A 23,309-nucleotide genomic window follows, 5' to 3' on the forward strand; every position below is an offset into this window, starting at 1 on the left:
CCAGCATATTGTACAGCCTTTTCAATAATCTTATTCTATAGCTTCATTATCTTCTATTGATTTTTCCTCTATCAACTCTATATTAATACTGGTTCTACCTTTCTTTACTTGTATCAACCATCATACTCTTCTTAACTAATTGTCTCATTATTTTCTTTAAACATGTTGCACAAATCACATAAGGATGAGGTAGCTATATATGTAGGCCTATGTCTGTGTGTGACAATATTCATTTAATACTTCGACAGATTTTGAATATGAAACATCGATATCAATGTAGATTTTGTTTCTCATTTTTAAATTCAGTAGGATACATTAATCAAGAACCTAAATTATTCATTTCGCGATCTTGAAGATTCATTTTATTTTTCCATGAGTAGGATTCATCATATTTCATTCATATAGATGCATTTTATCAATCTAGACTATGTGTTGGTTGCTCGTGACCTTAATTCTAAAAGCCAATAGAATTTAATGCCAGTATTTACATCTAGATACCGTAGGGTTCTATTTATTCAGAGAGAAGAAGTGAATTGATCAGTTTTATTCACCTTATAACTACTGGAGAAAAAGTTGATTATTCAGGAGTTTCTGTATCTTGAAACATATAGAAGGAGAATGATATCCCAAAAATAGTTGTTCGGAGAAACAGTATGCTTAATTAGATTTTTAAAACTATATGTTTTATTCAAAAAGAATGGGGTAGGGGAACAGAGAAGGCCTATCACCACTCATTACAACTGATTTACTTAAATACATGTATATAGTCGGGACTATTCATATTGTATTATTAATAAAATTATGAAAGGAAATAATGATATTTTTACAAAAGAGGTTATTCGATATACATAATGTTTGATAATGGCTATATTGCCTGAAAGTATACTAACATAACATGTGGCAACGTAAACAACAGAAGATAGTTATAATGATAGTGAAAGGAAGGCAAAATAAGTTGAGTACAGTACTAAAAATCTATTACATAATTCTAAAGAATGTAGGCACCTCAGAATATATTAAATTATTTGATTATGTAAAATACCTGAAGAACCATACAATATAAATTTTGTGTTGATGTAGTCTAATGGTATCGTTTTTATCGTTGTATTTCGTGCATCTGAATATACAGATTATATTCTTATGTATTATTCATAATTTAAATAGTAGATGTTTATTACTTACACCAGCATGCACATACATGCATGTGTACATAAATAACAAAACTTCTTCAACTGTGCTTTTTAAACGGATGGTGATGAACAATATATGTGTATATACATGCCATGTACGTACATGTATACATTGCATGTACATACAAATATGTTACATACATGTATTAAATACTAGAGTAATCACTCCAAAGAATATGTAGCGTGTCCCACAATGGGTTTGTTGATTCCATTTCTCAAAAACATCATTATGGTGTTCATAGAGTGGACAAAGGTAGCCGCTGCATGTGTACATGTACCGACTCTGTACTATAATATCCCTTGAATTGTTCAAATATGTGGTCATTGGTCATCATCAATTATATAAACTATATGATGTTTTATTACAGGTTGTAAAATTAAAACAGGTTGAACATACTTTAAATGAGAAGAAAATTTTACAGGCAATTAATTTCCCTTTTCTAGTGAGATTAGAATATTCTTATAAGGTACGTTCATCTTGTATACACTTGCATGTTCAGTTTGAGTAATTCTTAATAGTTACAGTGCACATTGTTTTGATAAAAAAAAATTCTTTAAACTTAATTATTTTGATGAATATAACAGTTAAAGAAATGTGTGTGAAAATCAAAAACAAAATTTGTATAGCTATGTAATTGTTTTAATTGTTTCTTGTTATTTATCTAAAAAATGGTTGTATAACTAACCGCAGCGTGTTTATATTTATTTTATAGGATAATACTAATTTGTATATGGTTTTGGAATTTGTAACTGGGGGTGAAATGTTTTCACATTTAAGAAGAATAGGCCGATTTAGGTGAGTTTACATTGTCATGTTTTAGTTGTAATTTAGATAGCACAAATTGTTGATAATCATGTTTGCTTATATTTAATGTCTACATTGGGCTGTGTGTTTACACTTTTTGGATTTAATCTTTAGTAGAGCAGTTTTATTCTCGTTAAATAAATTCTTAATGTTAAATTGGGAACCTAATTGATTTTAGTTTGGTAATGTGTCAGTATGCATGAAAAAATAAATTAGCCCTATTTAGTGTTGAAAATTTGATTACCCAAATGAAAAAGACCGCCCATTGTTGAATACAGAGTCCATTGTTGTAGATTTTAATAAAGTGGTTTGATCTCTGTTTAGACTAGTATCTTAAGATTGTTTATCATCACTTATCATTCTACACATTCTCTTCTTGCTATTTTATATTCCTTAAAGGAGCAGATTTCTTTAATTTGGGTCAATGAAAGATGAAATTGGTCCTTGTTTACTAATTTTAGCTTTGATTTTGTTATGACTGTTATGTTATCTCAAGTCATCTTATCATATGGATTGGGTCTAGCCATGGCTTGTGTCCTCTTCTTGGGTACAGTTTGTGAGGGCAACAAACTCCTTCATGACCACAACTTGACCAATCTCACTGAAAACCAACAGTGTTATTATTGTTGGAAGAATCCTTTTGATAAAAACAAAATATACCACAATAAATTTGATTAAACCAACACTTTCATATTGTACTCAAATTAAAGAGATTTTGTATGTTTACTGTATAATTTCTTAGCAAACCTTAGAAGTTGCAATTTGTGTTGATTCATTTCACTTTTCTATTTGACAAGGAAATTTGAAGAAATTTTAATATTTCTACCTTCGATTATTTTTTTAATCCATATAAATCTGTCATTCAGAAAATCTAGATTTTGAATCACACTACATGTCCATGTACAAGTCCCTCTAAAACCTCAAATAAATCCTTTGCTTTTGTGTCACTCTTTTTCCATTATCTGTTATTTATTAATACTAGATCAAACGAGACTAGAAAGTATAAAAAACATCTTGTGGCTTTCTTATTTTATACATATTTAAATTGATATGCAAATTAAATCTGTCCGATATATATTTTCTGTCTCTTTGATTATTATATTATGTATGTCTGAAATTATCTTTGAGTTATAATGTGTATCTCAATGTTTATTGTAATGCTTGCATTTCTTTTTCTTTTTGTTTTTTCTCCAGTAATGATCACACTCGTCTTTATGCTGCACAAGTTATATTAGCATTTGAATATTTACAATATCTCGGCATTGTATATCGAGATCTAAAACCTGAAAATATCTTAATAGCTAACTCTGGTTATTTATTAGTAAGTCAACAAAAAAATTCAATGTTCATGTTAATTTTCTTTGTTGAATTCTAATTGTTCATGTTTCATTGTTTAACTTATTTCTCTTTTTATTTCACATTCTGGATAAATTTACTTAACGGTGTACTAAATTTACCATTGTTATTAAAGATAATTTTGAATAAATAAATGATAATGGACACGTGTATTGATTTGATTATTTTTGCCACGCATCAAATACAAATGAATTGTTCAAAATAAATGGTGTACCAAAACAGTACAATTTAATTGTTATGGAAATAATAACCAAAGATAGAATTTTTATTGATACTATTTTTAGTTGAGTTAAGATTTTGTAATTAACCTTGTTTTAATAAATAGTAAATAATTTATTATCAAATAATCTATTTTAATAAATAGTAAATTGTCTATTAATATCATCCAAGACACTGTTTTAAGCTTTTTTTGCTATTGTAATGGGATAATTACATAAAAAATAGATACAGTTGCAAATGTATTTGTTTGGTACTGATAACATTATTATTATAAAATGATAAATTAGTACACCATAAGATCAACAGAATGAAATAATTTGAACTCTTTTTTCTTAAATATTTAATCTTCTCATGCTTTTGCTTCAGCGAGCCCCATTCCCGGTTCTATGCAGCGCAAATTGTCTTGACTTTTGAGTACCTTCACTCTTTGGACCTAGTATACAGAGATCTTAAACCAGAAAATATACTTTTTGATACTCAGGGGTATATAAAAGTAAGTTTATAATATACATGTATCTCTTTCTCTCATCACCTCATCATTTAATGTTGTCATCGTTCTTTTTAACAGTGAGCCGCATTCAAGATTTTATGGATCCCAAATAGTGTTGGTGCTGGAATACCTACACCATTTGGATATAATGTATCGAGATTTAAAACCTGAGAATCTACTCATTGATTCTCTCGGTTATTTAAAGGTATTTGATTTGATATTGGGGTATGCTGGCTGCTATACCTAGGTGGTTTTTGTGGTACCTATATATCTATATATCTACCTATATATATATACTGTATGATATATATCAATATAATAATATCATGGCTTTAGATGTATGAATACAATCTGTTTGTAATTAATAACAATATGAATGTGAGTGATTTGGTACAATGTAGTTCTCTAACTAACCAGGTAGAGGGGAGGCTTGATTGAATTGATGGCCACAATTAATATATTTTAAAGGAGGATTGGTTGGGTGGTGGTTTGTTTTTTGACCTGGTAAATAATAATCTTCTATATATCCTTCTATATACCATACCCATATGCGTTTATATATTGTTTTCATATTCTATTTATCATTATTATAAAATTTTACATGAAAACAAGTTTTAATAATATTTTAACTGTCTTCAAGTATACCAAAAAAATTGTCTTTTAACTAGATCAATTCTTTTTTTCTAATTTTTTTAACTCAAATAAATACATGTACAGAAATGATTACCATTCCATGAATCAAATATTTATCAGGTCTGAACAAAAGTGCTTTTATTTCATACAATAGATTTGCACAAAAATAGATTGTCATGGATGGGATGCATGTACAAGGGCGGGGATATATAACTTGCACAAATTGAAATGTTCAGAGAACAATTTCCTTTATAAATTTCACTTAGTTTTAAATTAAAAGAAATCGTCTCAGCTGTATACTGTTAAACTGATGCATGTTTTTTATGTAATAAGTGAACAAGTGTGGTTGATGAATGAGAGACGAGCCATGCTAGTATAAGCAGAGTTAAAACTGTCGTTCTTTAGCTAGATATTGATTGATCTCTAGGTTGTCAAGACCAGATCACATCCTGACCGAATTATTCTTCTCTCTTGTATACTGTGAGTGTGATAGACCGTCACTAGCCATCATACACAGATGATTAGAGAACATGAATCATTCTATACAGTCTATACAACAAAAATCAATGAGTAAAGAATATTATATAGACCCGATTTCTATTTGTTTGCCATTTACTTGTGCATCATGTAGAATTTAGTATCCCACATTGGGAGCTCGAAATTTAATAAATCTATTTCTAAATTTGTTATTTAATACAAAATATTTAGAATTGAAGTAATAATAAAGGATGTAGTTTGTGAGACGTTTGGTTCATTATGCACCAAATTACTGAAGATTAAAGCATTAATATCCAATTCTTATTTGCAATCAAGAATCATGATGGATGTGGGGTGGTGGAGTGGTCTAACACATGTTCTCATGGTCTTAATGCCTGTTATCTGTGCAAGTCAAGGGTTTGATAAAGGCATGTAGGGTTGCCTGCCTTACTTTTAAGCCCCCTAGGGGGTTGGACGGCCGAATGGTTAGCACATGTGTGCTGTATCATAAGGTCTGTCAATGAGTCAACTAGCATGGTTTCAATTCCCTGTTTGTACGTGACCAGGAGTAGGGTCGCCTTTCCAACCTTGTGGGTTTTCTCTGGGTTCTTCTGTTTCCTCCCACTGCTAAAGACTCCTACGCACAAGCGAATTATTGAAATAAAATTGAGCCATATGATAGTCCTGAAGTGACCTAGTTTGTGTCCAGCGGATGTTAAACCCCATTTCTCTCTCTCTCTCTCTCTCCTCCCTCTCTCTCTCTCTCTCTCCCCTCTCTCTCTCTCTCTAACCCCCACCCTCCCTCTGTGTGCCAATGAATTATTAAAGTAAAATAAAACATGTTAGTTTTGATTGACCTAATTGAACCACATTTCTCTCTCATGTGTATACATGTCTTACCAGCACTTTGAAAAATCGGTTGGGTGGATGATTTTAATATGATAGTCAATATACGATTTATTGCATGTTTTGGAGAAAGTAATTACTTGATATAAACTATCTATGTAATGATGATCATGCATTTTTAAACAGTCACATTGCACAAGCAAATTATATACAGAGATTAATATAATATGCATGGATTATATTGACATAATGAAAGTTAAACTCAGTATAGTTAGCTGATGCTCAATAAATACACATATAGCCATTATATAGGCTATTTATATAACAGATTAAAATATTATTTTATGAGTGTTTGAAGGGGTACTTTTCATATGGTAAAATTAAATAATAGTTTTTAATTTGATGTTGTTTGACCTCTCGATTTTATCAAACGTTGACCTTTAAAATGTGGTAACCTAGATATGAAGGAGATTAAAAAAAGATAAAATAAAGTTTCCATTGATATAAGTGCCTTTGTACTTTTTTTTGATAGGAATATGTGACAATTCAGCTTGATAGATACTTTTCTTTAAGTAGAGTGTTGAATATTAACTATAAATAAACAAGTCCCGAATTATTTATAGTTTATATAAAACCTATATATAGTTATTTGACCTAGTTAGAGTATATTTATAGCCCAGTATGAAACTTAGGAATGTTTCAATTTAATCAATTTATTTTCTAATATTCATTTACATGAGTCCCTGAAAAATAGTATACTAGTTTATGTTTTCCAAACAATATATTATAACGGACATAATGTAGTGGAAGGCCAATAAGCATTTGACTTTTTACAAATTGAATGAGAATAAAGTTGGGAAAGATTTCTTTAGATCTTTAGATGTCATTTTCGAAAATTAAAATGTAATACATTGGTTAGATACCATCTTGGCTTCTATGTACATGGATAGAAATGAGATAGACATTGACAGACGATTACAAAATAATTAAAGATGGTGGTGTGAAGTCAATATAATTTGAACTTGGATGTACAGTATGCAGGATTGATCAATTTTGAAGTAGTATGTTTTGTGAAGACTGGTTTTGACTGTATATGGTCTATACTTGCTGTTTATTCTAGATATTGGGTCATTCTTTACAGAAATGGATGATGAAAGTGTATTGGTCTCTGTGCGTCGTTTGGCATTTTTCCACAAATTTTAGATTTCACAGAATTAACAATCTCTCAAATGATGCTCATGGTTATAAAAAGATTAAAATAGTGTAAAATTTTCACATGTAAAACACGTTTTAGTTATCTTGACAAACAAGTCTAGCTACTTAGTGTTAGTTAGTACATAGTAGTTGTGCAGATTTCACTAGATAAGTTCAAACAGGATGCCGGTTACACCTCATTAATAATATTGATCACGTCAATATCACAAATAAATAATAGTAATAGATATAGATCTAAATGTTGGGTGTGTACTACTTCTATCACGTTTCAACATGAAATTGTACTGAGTAAAAATAGAGAACAAGATCCAGGACAACAATACTGTGATTAATAATATAGATTTTTGTTTGTTTGCATAGATTGACAACAAGAAGTTAAATTTTAAACACACAAGAAATAATGTAACATATAGTATAACGATATGATCTCTTTGATTGTTTGTGTTGAACGTTACTGTCTACACTCTGGTTTGTTTTGTTTTGTTTTTTTTGTTTTTTTTTTTAAAAAAAAAAACCCAGGTCCATGACCGCTTTAAAGTGATACTGGCATTTTTAAAAACTAGCTACTTTTAACTGCGCTCAACCATGATGAAAGCATTCTGTTTTCTTTCAGTTAACACTGCAAAAAAACAAAAAAAAACCCAAAAAATATTTAAGAGCATTTCATGTTCTGTAAGCAAAAACCTTTCACCTTCTATTAAGTTTGATAGCTTACTCAACCATGATATCATTATAAGTTAGAATTAAATTCATTTTCAATGGCATTGGTGATACTGGTATTTGGTTTCAGGATATCTGGGCTTTGCAATTGTACCAATGTTGGCATGTTCATAAAATGGACATTAAATCTTAAAATGTGACTTATTTGAATAATGTAAGAATAACTTATGTAAGTGGAGTGGGTTTCTGGTTGTTATATGTATGTGATATTAATACAGTTTATTTAATATACAGCACTGTTGCCATAAACTACCGGTATATGATAATTGAAATGATGTATATGATAACTGAATGTAATTATCACAATACATGAATATGATAACGATTTATATAGTGTTATGTTCGGTCACGTATATATTCTGATGTAAGGCATTTAATTCCTTAGGCAATTTACATTGTTTGAAAACCTTTTGACAAGATTTTTTTAAAGACCTCAATATAGCCTACACAGTGCTAAAATACAGCAAAACACTGTTGACTGTGTGTGAAATCTTAAAGAAGAGGTGGTATCAGATACTCTGGACAGAGTAAGCATAGCCTTGTGACTAGTTCATGTACACTACTTACAGCTCAATATTATTGAAAACAACTCAATAAATCCTTGACTTTGTCAGTGTGGAATGATTGATGAACAGCATTATAATGTTTCTATTATGAACTTCGAAGTAAACAACTTTAATAGATGCAGTGAGCTAAACCATTCTCCCTTAAACATGCATTATGAAAGAACTAAATCTGCCTATTCCAAGTCTTTCTTTAGGCCTGAAATGTTATATAAGTTATTAATTAGACATTAATGAACTTACCAGTGTCAAGACCATAATCAACTCTCGATGCTATCGGATGGCTCCGATATTTAGTAGATTTGAATATGTCTTTTGGTTGATGATATAACCGTAAAAATGGATAATCAAGACTTAGGTAATTATCGTAACAACGGTAGTAATGACAATCAAGGCAAGACAAAAATTGTATCGCCGAAAGCTTGATTCAGAGTGAAGTAATTTGACAGAAATATTCAGCATTTTCTCATTCCGTTATCTATTTTGTTTTTTTAACTATTATGGCGAGAACTATCAACTCTATTTCCAATTTTACCTAATGCCACTTTACTTTAATGTAAGGAAATCCATTGGATTCACTTTCAGGCACCCACATGTGAGTTATGGTGTTTTTCTGAGAACAGAGAAAAAAAACACATGTTCATTAAAATCTATTTATAGTACTGGCTATTGTTTATATTAAGTCCTATAGACAATAAGCTGTTGATGGAATGCATTAATAAATGAACAATGGCTAATATTTCTAGTTATATACCCAGCTCAGTTTAATAAATCTATTTACAATAAGTATGGTGTATTAGACATAGATTGATATTACAGATGGATAAAGAGCAATTGTCATGCTAGGCATTGTAATAAGAACATGATAAATACTCTAATGATATTTATGGTAACAATGCTTCTAGGACTACACAATGTTCTTATTGAAGGAAACTTGATGATGTCATAATAAATCGTATTTGTATAGATATCTCGAAAGAAAATAAATCTCATCCTTATTGAAAATTGTTGTTATAGTATTTCTAATTCTGTTTTGAAATCTATTTGTTCTATTTTAGTTATGAAATATTATGGTTTCACAATTCATGTTTTTGTTAAAGATTTTTTTTATTATGTTGAATTCTTGATATTTATATGTTTAAAATATATCGCTGTATGTACATGTACATGTAGATATACATTGTATCTCAAACAAGAGCAAGCTGCCTTTAAAGATATGTTCTCACAATTAGGTCATCTTTTCGACTGTCTAAGCTTAATTTTGTCTGAAAGTATGACTGTGAATAGTGAAATGATAGACTCAAGTTGTTTATAAGCCCACAATGTTTGCATAAGTTCATTATTACGCAAGAGTCAATTAACTGTCTCCCATTCACTAGCTTGCAAACAAGTGCACTATATAATGGTAGCAATGTTAATAAGCTTCATAAAAATAACATCACTTGAAGAAGCATGAAAGATAGCAAAAAATATATTCATCTGGTAGTCTGATTATGTTATCTAGGAAATATACACTGTATCTTTAAATAGTGTTAATAAAATGTCAACAGATCATCTTGAATTTATGTTATCTAGAAGTTTCAAATAAGACATATGTATTTATTGGTTACACATAGAATTTCTATTGGAAGTCTGTTGAAGCTTTAACAAGGGGGCACAATATGATAAGATAGATTTGTTAATTTTATTTACACTAAAATTCTGATATTCATAGTCATTGCATGTATTCCAATTTTCAAAGATAATTTACATAACAATAAATTCTTAATATCTAACTTTTCAAATTTTATTTGTATGATATGATATTAATTTATTTCTATCAAATTAACTGGTCTTCTTCTTCCTCTGCAGGTAACTGATTTTGGATTTGCTAAACGTGTTAAAGGCAGAACCTGGACGTTATGTGGCACACCTGAATACTTGGCACCTGAAATTATTCTCAGCAAGGTAATTACGATATTTATTCACTAATTACTAAGATAGATGTTTCCAGTTTATTTACTTCTATTCCATTTATTACACATATGTACAGATGTCATTGTGCAAAGAATAATGTGTTTATATGTATTATTAATGTATATTTCAATCTGATTGCCTTCTTATCTGGAATAAGTTGTGCAAATTATTGTTAACATTGTTTCATTTTAAAAAATGCCAAATGCTTGTTTTGACTTCTCTTGGGACAGAAAAGTAACCTTGACCATCTATTGTAAGACTGCCCTGGTAGATTGCATTTTTATGTTTTTAAAACTTGTGTTAATATGTATGTTTTGTTTGGTATCCCAATCTGCTAAAGAAAGCTAAACCCTTAGCTACTAAGGTTGAGGACATCATTAACAGGTTGCCACTTGAGCTGATGATTCCAGAAATCTTTGATCTGAAAATAAGCTGTCAATGTTTGATCTAGCTACATAGACCACCTCCCTAAGAGGGCTCTAGTACTAATATGGTAATTCTGTATGAAAATAAAAATAATTTTATTTTATTCAGGGCTATAATAAAGCTGTAGATTGGTGGGCACTAGGTGTACTTATCTATGAAATGGCAGCAGGATATCCTCCATTTTTTGCTGATCAACCTATTCAAATCTATGAAAAAATTGTCTCTGGAAAGGTAAATATTGAAAGTAGAAATGAATCAATGAAAGTCTGAGTGATGAATGTACTGATACAGTATGATGGATATATCATTGATAGAACTGTCTGGACACCATTACATTATTGATTAGAAGCAGTAGTATTAGTACAACTAGATGTCATCTGTATAGAAATATTGACCTTACTACTCTACACACACAATCTATAACATCTTCTACAACCTCCATACTCTAATAAAACATCTTCTACAACCTTCATACTCTAATAAAACAACCTCTACAACCCCATACTGTAATTAAACATCTTGTATATTCCACATAATCTAATTAAACATCTTGTATAACCCCCATACTCTAATACAACATATTGTATAACCCCCATACTCTAATAAAACATATTCCACAACCTCCATACTTTTTAACAAAACATCATGCATAACCCCCCCATACTCAAATAAATAAAACATCTTGTAACCCCCATGCTCTAATACAACATATTGTATAACCCCCATATTGCTCTAATACAACATAACCTCCATACTCCAATTAAACCACTTGTAGTATAATATTGCTGGGTAATTAACTACGAATAAATACTTGGTAAAACCACCATTTACATTGTTTACACCAAGCTCTGTCGTTGCCTGCAGTTACTCATGCTGTTAAAGTCAATTCTCAGCGAATTTTATAACAACATATACTTCACATACGCTCATTCTCATTTGATTGACACTAGTTAATAGCATTATAAAGTGTTATAAATATCTAAATAAATTAGACATGTACTACCGGTATCAACACCATGGTACATGTATATATTGTGGGTAAAATTGAAATGTCCCTGGCACATTGTATTGTGTATTTTACTGGAGCGACAAAATAACACAAAAAAGAATATATGTGCCAACACGATTGTATACCCCCCACTATACTCCAATAAAGCATCTTGTATAACCTCCATCTAGAAGGTAGTGATCCCAACACAACACTCCATACTTAAGAAAAAAAACCCACCATCTTGTATAACCATCATACTCTAATAAAGCATCTTCCATATCCTCCATACTCTAATAAAACATCTTGTATAACCTACATATTCTTCTGACTGAAGTTGGGATGGTCCTTGATTTGAAAAATTAAGTACACTATACTTTATCAGTTGTGTAGTCTGTTCATATAGGAATTTTTATAACCTGAAACCTTGGTAATTGCAAAGTGATGTTTTACTAGCACTAAAGTCTATGATCATAGCATGGGCATTTTGAAATTAGCTTTCACCATTTATCTTCAGGTCAAATTTCATGAAAGGAAATATTTTGTTATATTAATTTGTAGGTCAACCAATTTAGCTTAATTCAGGTATACAGTTGAATTTTCTTGGTATGGGTATGAAATTACTGCTAAGTTTTTTATTACAGAAATATTTAGTGTGTTAATGACCGAGTTGTTTCAGATTGTGGAAAAACCCATATTTGAGTTTGATATTGTATTTAATTTCTCAGAAGCTATTTCTATACAGCTGTGATATATACGATAATAAAGTTCATTATTTTATACTATTATTAAAGTAGGTGAATTATAGATTTAACTTAAAGTACATGTTTCCTAGTGAACTTGGGTCAGGACAGAAGCCTCAATTGTTCTCTTTCATATCAGGTAAAATTGAACTGATGGTTGTTAAATTGTCTGTTGCTGGAAGCTACAGCTTAAATTATAACAATTCTACAAAGAATCTGTGTTAATTTGTCTGTACAATTAACTAAGGTTATTGTAGTCCTATATTTGTAACAAACGAAATCTTTGAACATGCTAAGATGTCCAAACAAGGGTATTAGGAAGTGTATGAAAGGTGAATGGTCTGTCTCTGAACTTTGAAGATGATCCAATTAAAAACAAACCCAATGCCCTGTTATATATAAAGATTTATAAATGATGAATGACAGACATTTCATAGCAACATCCCTTGATCTGAGGGTGGAGTAGTCCAAGTTGTATTTTATTAGTATTGATTTATGGAAGAGTCTATTCTGTTAGAGTTGGTGTTATAACTGATGAACTGTATCAGTTTGATAGTTGATGTGTTGCTACTTGTTTTCTTCATTTAGTTATTGATTTTTGACTTTGATCTTGTTTGTTGAATGTAGGCCATTGGTTAATAGACTCACAAAAAACATTTACATTATACTTTTATAAAAAAAAAACCCAAGAAGACTTGATTTTGGTTTGTGAAAAACATAATGGAAATTGTGATTTTGTATTTAAAAAGAGAGGCTTTGTTCATCAATATATTAAATTAATGTCTGTTTATTCGAATTGGTTTGAAAACAAGTCTGTGCACAGATAGTTTCTCACGTAAAAGATCCCTTGGCAGTTGGAATTCAAAGAAGAGTAGCCAGAAATGCTTCTGTCTGCACGTATAACAATTTCACCCTGGCATTGCACACAATTTAACAAATATAAACTACCATATATGTTACTGTTAGTCTCGAGTAGATGTTTCCTTTCATTTCACTACATACACTTAATTTACAAATCAGGAGCTAATGACACTAATGTTCGTCTTACTATTTAAAATGACTGCCTGAGTTAATTATATTTAAATTTCATTAATCATCCTAAGCCTTTCGGGAAAACGGGGGACAAATATAATTTCATTAATCATTCTAAGCCTTTCGGGAAAACGGGGGACTATTGAAACCGACTTCCTTGTTCATCCGTGGATCACACTTTTAGGGATACCATAACTCTGTTTCTAATTGCGATAGAATGTTCAAACTGTGTGTAGATGTTTATGAGGTGAATGTCTTGACTGGGTTATATGTAGACTAAACAAAGATAAGAAATTTGATTTGTGAATGCTTTGGAACATGATAACTCTGATTCTAACTGAAAAAGAGAGTGATAAAACTTGGTGTATAATTACATTACATCTATACCTGGACTATGTTCGATAATGAACATTTTCTGCTCAGCAGAGTACATGTACTATGAAGGAAATTTCGCCAGGACAGCTGCACTACGGTCTACTCTTATAACGAATTCCAACTGTCAACGGATCTTTTACATGCACACCAGTGTGTACACAGGATGTCAGTTTTTCGTTTGTTCGGACCTGCACCATTGACAAGGAGAAACCATGATGGAAAATCACAATGAACGTTATCGTCCAACGCAGAGATCGACCACAGGATCCTTTATGAAAAGATAAATATGTTAGTAGTGAATGAGTGTCATCAATTTATTTAATTATTAAAGCTGGGAATATTAGCCTGACTGTTGTTATGTTTTTATCATTGATGAATTATGTTTTCTCTTACAGGTTAGGTTCCCCTCCCATTTTAGTGGTGATTTAAAAGATTTATTACGTAATCTTCTACAAGTTGATTTAACTAAAAGATTTGGTAATTTAAGAAATGGTGTAAATGATATTAAACAACACAGATGGTTTAACAGTACTGATTGGATTGCTATTTATCAGAGAAAGGTTTGTACACAATCAATGTTTATTAAGAAAACAAGACAATCCACATGCTTGTATAGAGAAACATTCTTTCATATAATCTTTATTATACCAGTGATTTAGATCATGAAGCCTGTCATTAAGCCACATTTGTACATGCCATGATGTAGGGTCACCAGCCTAACCAAACAGTTCTTCTTGCTGCTAAAGATCCCTACATACATGAAAGCGAATTATTGAATTAAAATAGTACCATGTATTAGTTTGTGATGAGAAAATGATAAACCCTCTCTCTCTGTGGTAAAATCATAATTGCAGGGTCCAAAATTTTAATTGGTCTTCTTCTACTAAATGTATCTAGATATAACTATTGTCTGTTACATCAAGAAGTCCATGGCTCAATGATAGTATCATCTCTTTACTATACAACTAACATTATATAGTCAAATTGATCATCCATCTGTTTTAGATCATGGATAGTAATGGGTATATACCACTGTGTACTAAATAACGATTATTGTTCCCTTGCTGTATTGGTTCCGACTAATGTGTATAACTGGTTTGGTATTAATGTTCTGATGTATTTTCTTAATGTATGTTGTTGTCCATTTCAGGTTGAAGCTCCATTTATCCCTAAACATAAAGGTGCAGGAGATACTAGTAATTTTGATGACTACGAAGAAGAAGCACTGCGCATATCTTCGACAGAAAAGTGTGCAAAAGAATTTGCCGATTTTTGAGATGGCCCTGTTTTTACTAATCTCAAATCATCATCATGCATGGAATCTTCCTTACGACAGTTCAGTGGTTTTGATTGGTCTCACTAAGCTGATGCACGCTAACATCTGGAACTGTGCATCGGATATATTGATTTATCACAGTGCCAAGTATACAATGCTTATTATATATGTTGTGGAGAAATCTCACAAGATTTGGGTATCTTGGACAGTAGAATGTTAAATTTAATAAATAAAAATAAATGGACTGGACTGTATATTGTTTTATCGGATGGAACTTAGTGATGTGTTTTATTACCACTGTTGTTGCTCAATTATAACTTATCATATTATCATCTCTTCATTAAATGAACACCTCTCTATTTCTTCAAATCAATGTCATGTGTTCTGAAGGTAACTTCTTATAAAAGGGAAAAAAAACCAAGTTGGAATTATATTGTACAAAAAATATTTGTTGATTGGACGTGACCATTTTATCACGGATCACAAAGCACCAATCTTTTTTTTTAGCTTCATTAAGTATAGGGTGGTGAGATTTCCATAAGTAATAATTTTTCAGATATAGTGTATGTACATTTTAAACACAAAAAACTAAATAAATAAGAACGCGTTTCCTGTCTATATATGTGAGTCAGATGTATACATGTGTATGGTTGTTTGTGTGTTTCAATTCATGCTGGTATTTAATTTTCTATAATAATGGCACGGAAACACTGCCGAATAATTAAGTAATTTAACTTCAGCATTTATATATAGATGTCATTTTCTACATCCATTAATGGGATGTGTTAGCAATGAGACGACGACGACGTGAGAACCTGTAAATATCAAATGTTCTGTTTCCAATGTGTTTGTTTTTAATAGTGCTGTTGTACAGTTTCTAGTTAGGAATTTTAACCCCTCCATCTTTTTATTAACATTTCAAGTTCCAAACTTCATTGATTCTTCATCTTTTAAAAGCAAAAAGAAAAAAGTCTTAATGATAACAGTATTTTGTTGTAGGATGGAAGACGATGTTAATGATAAATTTGTTGATAATATTATTTTTGAAAGTTAAAGAAATGTAACACTATCTATGTACATGTATGTATAATAAGTAAAGTATATTCAATTAAAATCGTATCTATATTACCTCTGTCTAGACATTATAATAGGTACTACAATAATTCCTATACATATTATATAATATTTATTTGCTGATTATGTCAGTACAGCCATTGATATTTTTATCCTAATTGGTGTGTAATCTTGCCAAAATTTGTCATGCTTATCCTCCCCCAATTAAAAATGATCAATTTCGTGAGTTCAATGACGAAAATTATTTCAAGATATTTAGGTTAATGATATTCGTAATTGTTGGAGTTGCAGGTCTATTGATCAGTCTTGTCGAGGCCATTGTAACAGATTAAAGGTATTGGATTGTCTATCTATGCTGCTAATGGACAAGACGCTCAGAGTACTCTATGATACATGGTGCTACTATATTGTATAGATTTATTATTTAAGAGAAAAATAATAGGTAGGCAAGACTGGTTGGTGTGAGTGGAAGATGACCAGAGTGAAAATTATTTGAAAGACAAGAACTAATCAAAATCTCGGTATCCCAAAACTCCTACATTACCTCATGAAATAACTTTCACTACTTAACAGAAACTGATTATACTGTTGCCAATTCATTTTACATAATTAGATGGAATTGCCCTCAATAATTTTTATTAATACATTTTGAAAAAATTAACTTATTAACTATAATTGATTTTTTGAATTCTGTGAATTGTTTGAATGTCAATAAAAGGAATGTGGAATAGCAATTCACATTTCTGTTTTAATGTATTTGATATTATTACTCACCTTAATGGATGAATATTGCATGCACATATTAAAAAGTTCATGGTTTATAATTCTGGTTTAATTTGTGTTATTTTGTTAAGTTCAACATGTTCAAGCATGATTGTAAAAAAAAAGAATTATTAGCTTTAAATATACTATTGCAGATTTTGAGATCATTGAACATAATGGTTGAAAATATTTCTAGAGATCTGATGTCAATAAAAAAAAAAAGAGAAAAGTAAAATGTCTTTTTATTTGTATTTGTGATAAAGGGCCCTTACTATAATGCTGACCAGAGTTTCATGAGAAAGCTTTGCTGACATTCTCTTTATAGTGCATATGAACTAATAATATATGCAGGATTTTCATGTGCTGAAAAGAGAGTGAAATAACACAAAATCCAAGGCAAATACAGCTAGATCTATTAAGGCCAACTCAATTGTCCTCTAGATAGCTGAGATGTAAATAAGATTTGGGCAGTTGACAAGCTTTTAAGTTAGGGTTAGGGTTTGGATTAGGGCTAGTCCTGTTTACATCTTGTGACCATTGACCAAACTTTCAGTTGGCCTTATCAAATAGATCTAACCCTTAAGTAATCAGTATTTTGCACATAAGGGGAATAAATATTAATGTTAGGCTTTAGATTCTAAATATCATTGGCAGCTTATAAAAAGAAATGAAATTGGGGTTACTTTAACATTTCCAAACTGGGCTAATGAAGATGCCTATACACCATGCAGTGAGCTATTTAATGAAATTTTGAATTCTAACCGTCTAGGATTCTTTTGGATATGACATGTGCACATATGCCATTCTTTACCAGGCCCTCCATCTTGCTTGCACCACTTACCAGGGGAAAACATACTGTTCCCCAGAGTAATAACAGCTGTGTGTGGGTGCTGCAATGGCTTACAACCAGGTCTCATGGAGGTTGGGGGATGTGCTCCTGGTGTTGGCCAAGAAAGTTTCTCAGGATTTTCCAGCAGGGTTTCCCCTTGTTGATATGCAGAAAAGAGGGAAGGAATGTCTGGTCATCTGGATGGTACAAAAAATGAAATGAAATGGGGTTTAACGTCCTACTGTTTTGCTCCCAACGGGATGGTACAAAAAAAACCAAAAAAACGAGGGTGTATAAATTGGCATGGATGTAAAAGAACCGTTGACAGTTGGAATGGCATAAGCCATTCTTTATTTGTTTAGTTTGGCAGAAAAGTAAGATGTTAAAACCATATTTCATTTACAGCTGTGTGTATGAATAGAATTATATTTGGCTGAAGAATTGCTAAAGCCAGCTTAGATTCAAGAAGTCCAAGTAAACATTTCAGAATTCAGGGGAACTTAAAATAAGGTTAATGAATTTGAATAACTAGCTGACAAAAGAACTACCTGTCATCTGTTGATTCTCGTAATACTTGTGTAACATTATCAAGGAAAAGTTCATGTTCATGCCAGAATTTGATATCAAGGCATTGTACTAAATAGCCTGCCCAATTATTCTTTAGTAGGGAGTTCCTAAAGGGATAATCTGAAAACAACCTTACACAAGATGATAGGATATCAAGGCATCTGGCATGCTCCAGCAACATGCACACCCACACCGGTCACAGACACTAGATTTTTCTGCAAGAATAACCAAGTTAAGGTAAACACTTAAATTACCCATACATGGTTTGAATTAAGATAGCCACATGACAAGGGCCATAACTCCTTTTCATCACTAGAGGAACACTAACAGAAAACACCAACAATTGACTCATGTAGACAGGTTTTATAAACAATATAAATGAAAGAAAAATGTAAATGATGTACAAGTATTTTAACAATATAAGAAATATACAAATATTCTATTAATATTATTACCACATGAAAAAAAAGGTGAGCTTTATATTCAAAAATTCATTATTGATATTATTGGAAATCATCAATGAATAAAGCGGTGTTAGGACTCTTGTGTTCACGAAATTTAACCTGACAAACTTTTAATTCTGATATCTTTCTAGTATAATATTTAAGCTCACATGATTACTTAAAATAACAGTTTTATAGAATATGTTGGGGTTTTCCACTTTAATTCAGATTTCACAGTATGATACTCTCAACCTGACCCCAAATAAACCTACTGTTTGAAAATAAAATCTAATTGATCATTATATCAAATATGGTTCACATAGAGACTTTGTTTAATAGAAAAATAAGTTTTATAGAATAACCTTTTTCCAATTCCACTATCTATCATAAGTTTGATTTCATAGTATGACATCCCCAATCTGACCCAAAATGAACCTTCTGTTTACAAAATAAACCCAATTGTTCATTACATTGATTAACCAAATTAATTGTGACCAGTAATATTTATCACATTACATCCCAAAAATTCATCAGGGAAATACTATAATGCAAACCTTAAATAGTACCAGAGACTTACAGAAAACATTGAAATATTTATGTCATTTACATTTAACTACTTTTAGAACAAAGCACATCTACATAATAATTTATTATAAAGAAATCTCATTTGATTATTTACTTGCAAATAAACTGATTTAATTAATAACATTTTATAGAAAGTAGAAATCACACAGCAGCTAAATGATTAAACTCTTTTTTTTTCTTCTATCAAAATGTACAACCTTATAACAAGCAGTATAACACTTTACTAAAACAAAAAAAAAGAAGAAAGAAAACAGAATAACTGAAGAAACCTGTGTAAATTACATGTACATTGCATAAAATAACAAAATTCAACAAAAAAATATTTTACATAACATGCATAATATTGGCACTCCAACAAAAAAAAATCCCAAAATAATATGAATTAAATTCCTAATACTTTAATATGTACTGACTAAAGAACCCCAAAAAACTTCAATTTATATATTCTTTTTAATGCAAGTTGTTTCTCAAATATAGTTAAAATAGATACATGTAATCCAGCAAAGTCTGTCATTTGGGTGTGAATGTTAGTATGACGCTCAATGTACTGACAATAATTTTCTTTTCTTCTAAGGTGCATAGATCAGACTCTACTTAATACAAATTTTATTACTAAAACTCAACAATTCATTTTAAGTGATCAATAATAATTGTGAAAAATCTGTTCATATTCCACTAGAATGATTTAATAAATGACATATCTATCCTCATCCCAAACTTAGGCTGTCTATCTACAGCTAGCTCGGCTGAGTCACATTCTGGGAAGTATGATGTAGATGGGTCGCTGCGTGCAGTATGATCTATCCTTTTAGCACTAATAAAATAGAACAAAAAAAATAGTGCATGTGATAATTATATTTAAATGCAGTTTATATATCTGTCATTATCAAACAAATAACACTTATTCTTATATAGGAAACGATTCTATGGCATACTCAATTTATACCACCCGTAATAAACAATAGAATTTGTGTCCTGTGTATTTCCAGTTTAATTATTAAACACTATTGAAACAATTTAAATAGTCTTGGATTCCAAGGCTTTCGATTGCCATCACTTGATATTTTAATCTGTAACCATTTCTCCTCCCCGTGAGAAATTCACACATGTAGAATGAAGGCACATTCAGGTAATTACGATCTAAGTAATTTGCCTGGATTCCCTTTTCTATGAAAACAAAACACTGCAAGAATATGTATACAGAGGCTTCTGTACTTTCATACAATTTGTGATTTAAAACTTTCAAATGAAATTTATGTTTAATGTCATATTCTTACAAATTTATATGTAAAAAAGTAAAATAATTATAATCCTCAACATTTCGACTTTTAATACAAAAAAGATAACCAAGTTATCAAAAGCAGACAGATTAAATCACAACATTCCGAAGGTCATTACAAAACTGCCATTACTGTATATCGCGGAATTATAGACTCTTGAAATAAGACAATTTATATATATGCCTAATTCAAGTGATAATCTATGTGGATTATTGTTCAATAATTTTTCAACAAGATATTGCTGCTGGAAGTTTAACACTACTTCAAACTGGAAATAGAATGGAGTCAAGCTTTAAGGCTTCAATAGTTCGTCTTTAAACCAAAGGGTCTTTTAATTTTATTTGTAACTTAATGTAATTACAATTACTAGAAACTCATTCATATTTTAATATAATTACAAGTATTGTGATTCAACCCTATAATATAACAAACCCCAATGGACTCATCCTGTTATTTAATATAATTATAACTTCCATCAATTTCATGTACATAAAGTAAATTGAACATAACTATTACTCACTTACACTCAAATAATAATACATCAACAGCTACCTTATATATATATATAAATCCTCTATTTTCATTTAATTGCATGCTACATTACTCTAATATATAAATTATATACACGATTCATTATTTGCAAAATAGCACTTTGAGAAATAGTATACCAGATGGCATTAAAATTATTTACATATTTACAGTTTAGAAAAAAGCCAACAATACAAAATATGTAAATATACAAGTAATTTGCATAATGACTTGAATGACCATTGAAGTAGGATTGAGATTATTTATATTGGCATGTCATTCACTGATTAATTTAAGAAAAGATCCAATCATATTTGAATATATTGTACAAAGAACCAATCATATTCACTGTAACATAATGAACCTATCTCTTTAATATAAATCATATCTAGTACATGGCTTTAAGATTCTCCATATCTTACACCATTTATCTTATCGAAAATCCTCCAACAAGTTAAGTTTATTTTTAAGGGCGTTGAGTACTCTAAAATGCACATTTTAAATTTTTGTTGATAAGATATGACATATTTTGTTATTTGGGGTGATAAACTTCATATTAATCACCCAAAAAATTTTATTTACAATTTCGTTCCAAACTTGGCCCAAAAGTATGATAACAAAGGGTACTGATGACAGCAAAAGTCAAAATTTCTCAGTTCTCCCTTCATGAATTTTCATCAGATTTGGCATGAAGAATGCTAAATGCAAGCCCAAGAAACCTAAGGGACGCTTTTTGGCTATAGACCGAGGTTTGCTTGATATCCATAGAAACGCCAAAAAATGAAGAGTTTTCTTGAAAATTCTATAGGTTCATGCTAAAAAGACATAATTTCTCCCTTAGATCGAAAGTAGAGGTTATAAGTGACACTTCTACACCTTAAAAAATATCTACTCAAAATATTTTAAAAATTTTGTTCATTATTTACCTTCAAATGTGATTTTGTGATTTTCGGTAAATTCCTTGAATATGACTACAACAAGTTTTAAAATACAGAAATTCGGCAATGTTCCAGTCGTGATAGATGGGAGACCTGGATAACAGACAAGAGGTCAATAGTCCAGTGTGAAACTGTTGCTGGAGGCAACCACAATTGTTTACTGCAGGTGACGTGACTGACGTCATAATTTATTCAAGGAACTGATCTAGGTCGGGGGAAACCTTCTTGTAATGTTTGCTATAAATAGTTTATTTCTTTCCGCTTGTATCTCCATTATTACACAGCAAACGGTCAGACTGTTATTTTACACATGGAACAAGTATTAGTAATTCTTAACAAGATCCATGTTGAAAAGTTAGTGCATATCTTAGACTACTCAACACCCTGAATAAATAAAAAAAAAGCCTTTGTGCCCTCTGCATCTAATCTTTTTGAATGAAATCCTAATTTTTACAAAAAATAAAGTAATTCATCTACTGTGTATATGATGTTGTTATCTTCAGGGCAAATACTAAATTTTTATAATAATATCAATATATTAGGAGAAACTTAAAGACTCCTTAGTGTCTATTGTTTCACAAATAATAACTGTTATTTTTATTCTTTAACCCTTATTAAATGTGGTTTATTTTATGACCAGGGTACAATATATTGTTTATTTTTGTTCCTCAGTTTCTGTTTTATTAGAGGTATCTTTATCATCACTACTTGAGGTACTTTGCATAGTGATATCAGAATTGATTGATTCCAGGGCTTCCATCTCTGTCAGAAGAGCTGTAGCTTCATCTAGTGTGTACTGAAATATAATAAATATTTTGTCAATTTATTTTGGGAATATAAATTTATTTTCATATCTGTATTCTCATATACTTCCAGGAACCATCTGAGATATATTTTAATGAATAAATCTATTTAGTTATGTGTTGAATGCAGTTAGAAACAATCATCTTTGATCTATGCAACTACCTGATTTCCTAATGCTTTGCTTACAAA

The 23,309-nt window shown here is 30.6% G+C and overlaps 2 protein-coding genes across 13 annotated transcripts in view; one reads left to right on the plus strand and one right to left on the minus strand.

The window, feature by feature from the left end:
• Positions 1-16,508, plus strand: part of LOC126819468 (cAMP-dependent protein kinase catalytic subunit beta) — a 161,324-nt gene extending 144,816 nt beyond the window's left edge. For 8 of the 10 annotated variants that reach the window (XM_050547501.2, XM_050547499.1, XM_050547500.2 and 5 more), the window contains 7 exons: positions 1,559-1,657; positions 1,904-1,986; positions 3,937-4,063; positions 10,366-10,461; positions 11,005-11,127; positions 14,430-14,594; positions 15,185-16,508. In XM_050547501.2, the coding sequence (XP_050403458.1) occupies positions 1,559-1,657; positions 1,904-1,986; positions 3,937-4,063; positions 10,366-10,461; positions 11,005-11,127; positions 14,430-14,594; positions 15,185-15,310 (819 nt within the window). In that variant the 3' untranslated portion in view covers positions 15,311-16,508. Of the gene's footprint in view, positions 1-1,558; positions 1,658-1,903; positions 1,987-3,936; positions 4,064-4,138; positions 4,266-10,365; positions 10,462-11,004; positions 11,128-14,429; positions 14,595-15,184 lie in introns of all 10 variants that reach the window. The other 2 variants (XM_050547497.2, XM_050547504.2) reach the window with 1 other exon arrangement.
• Positions 16,509-18,896: 2,388 nt separating this feature from the next.
• The window catches only part of LOC126817728 (ubiquitin carboxyl-terminal hydrolase 24), a 51,364-nt gene continuing 46,951 nt past the window's right edge, over positions 18,897-23,309 (minus strand). For all 3 annotated transcript variants that reach the window (XM_050544850.2, XM_050544851.2, XM_050544849.2), the window contains one exon: positions 18,897-23,112. In XM_050544850.2, the coding sequence (XP_050400807.1) occupies positions 22,972-23,112 (141 nt within the window). In that variant the 3' untranslated portion in view covers positions 18,897-22,971. The remainder of the gene's footprint in view (positions 23,113-23,309) is intronic.

Source organism: Patella vulgata, chromosome 4 (assembly GCF_932274485.2).
Source record: "Patella vulgata chromosome 4, xgPatVulg1.2, whole genome shotgun sequence".
Lineage (NCBI taxonomy): Eukaryota > Metazoa > Mollusca > Gastropoda > Patellidae > Patella > Patella vulgata.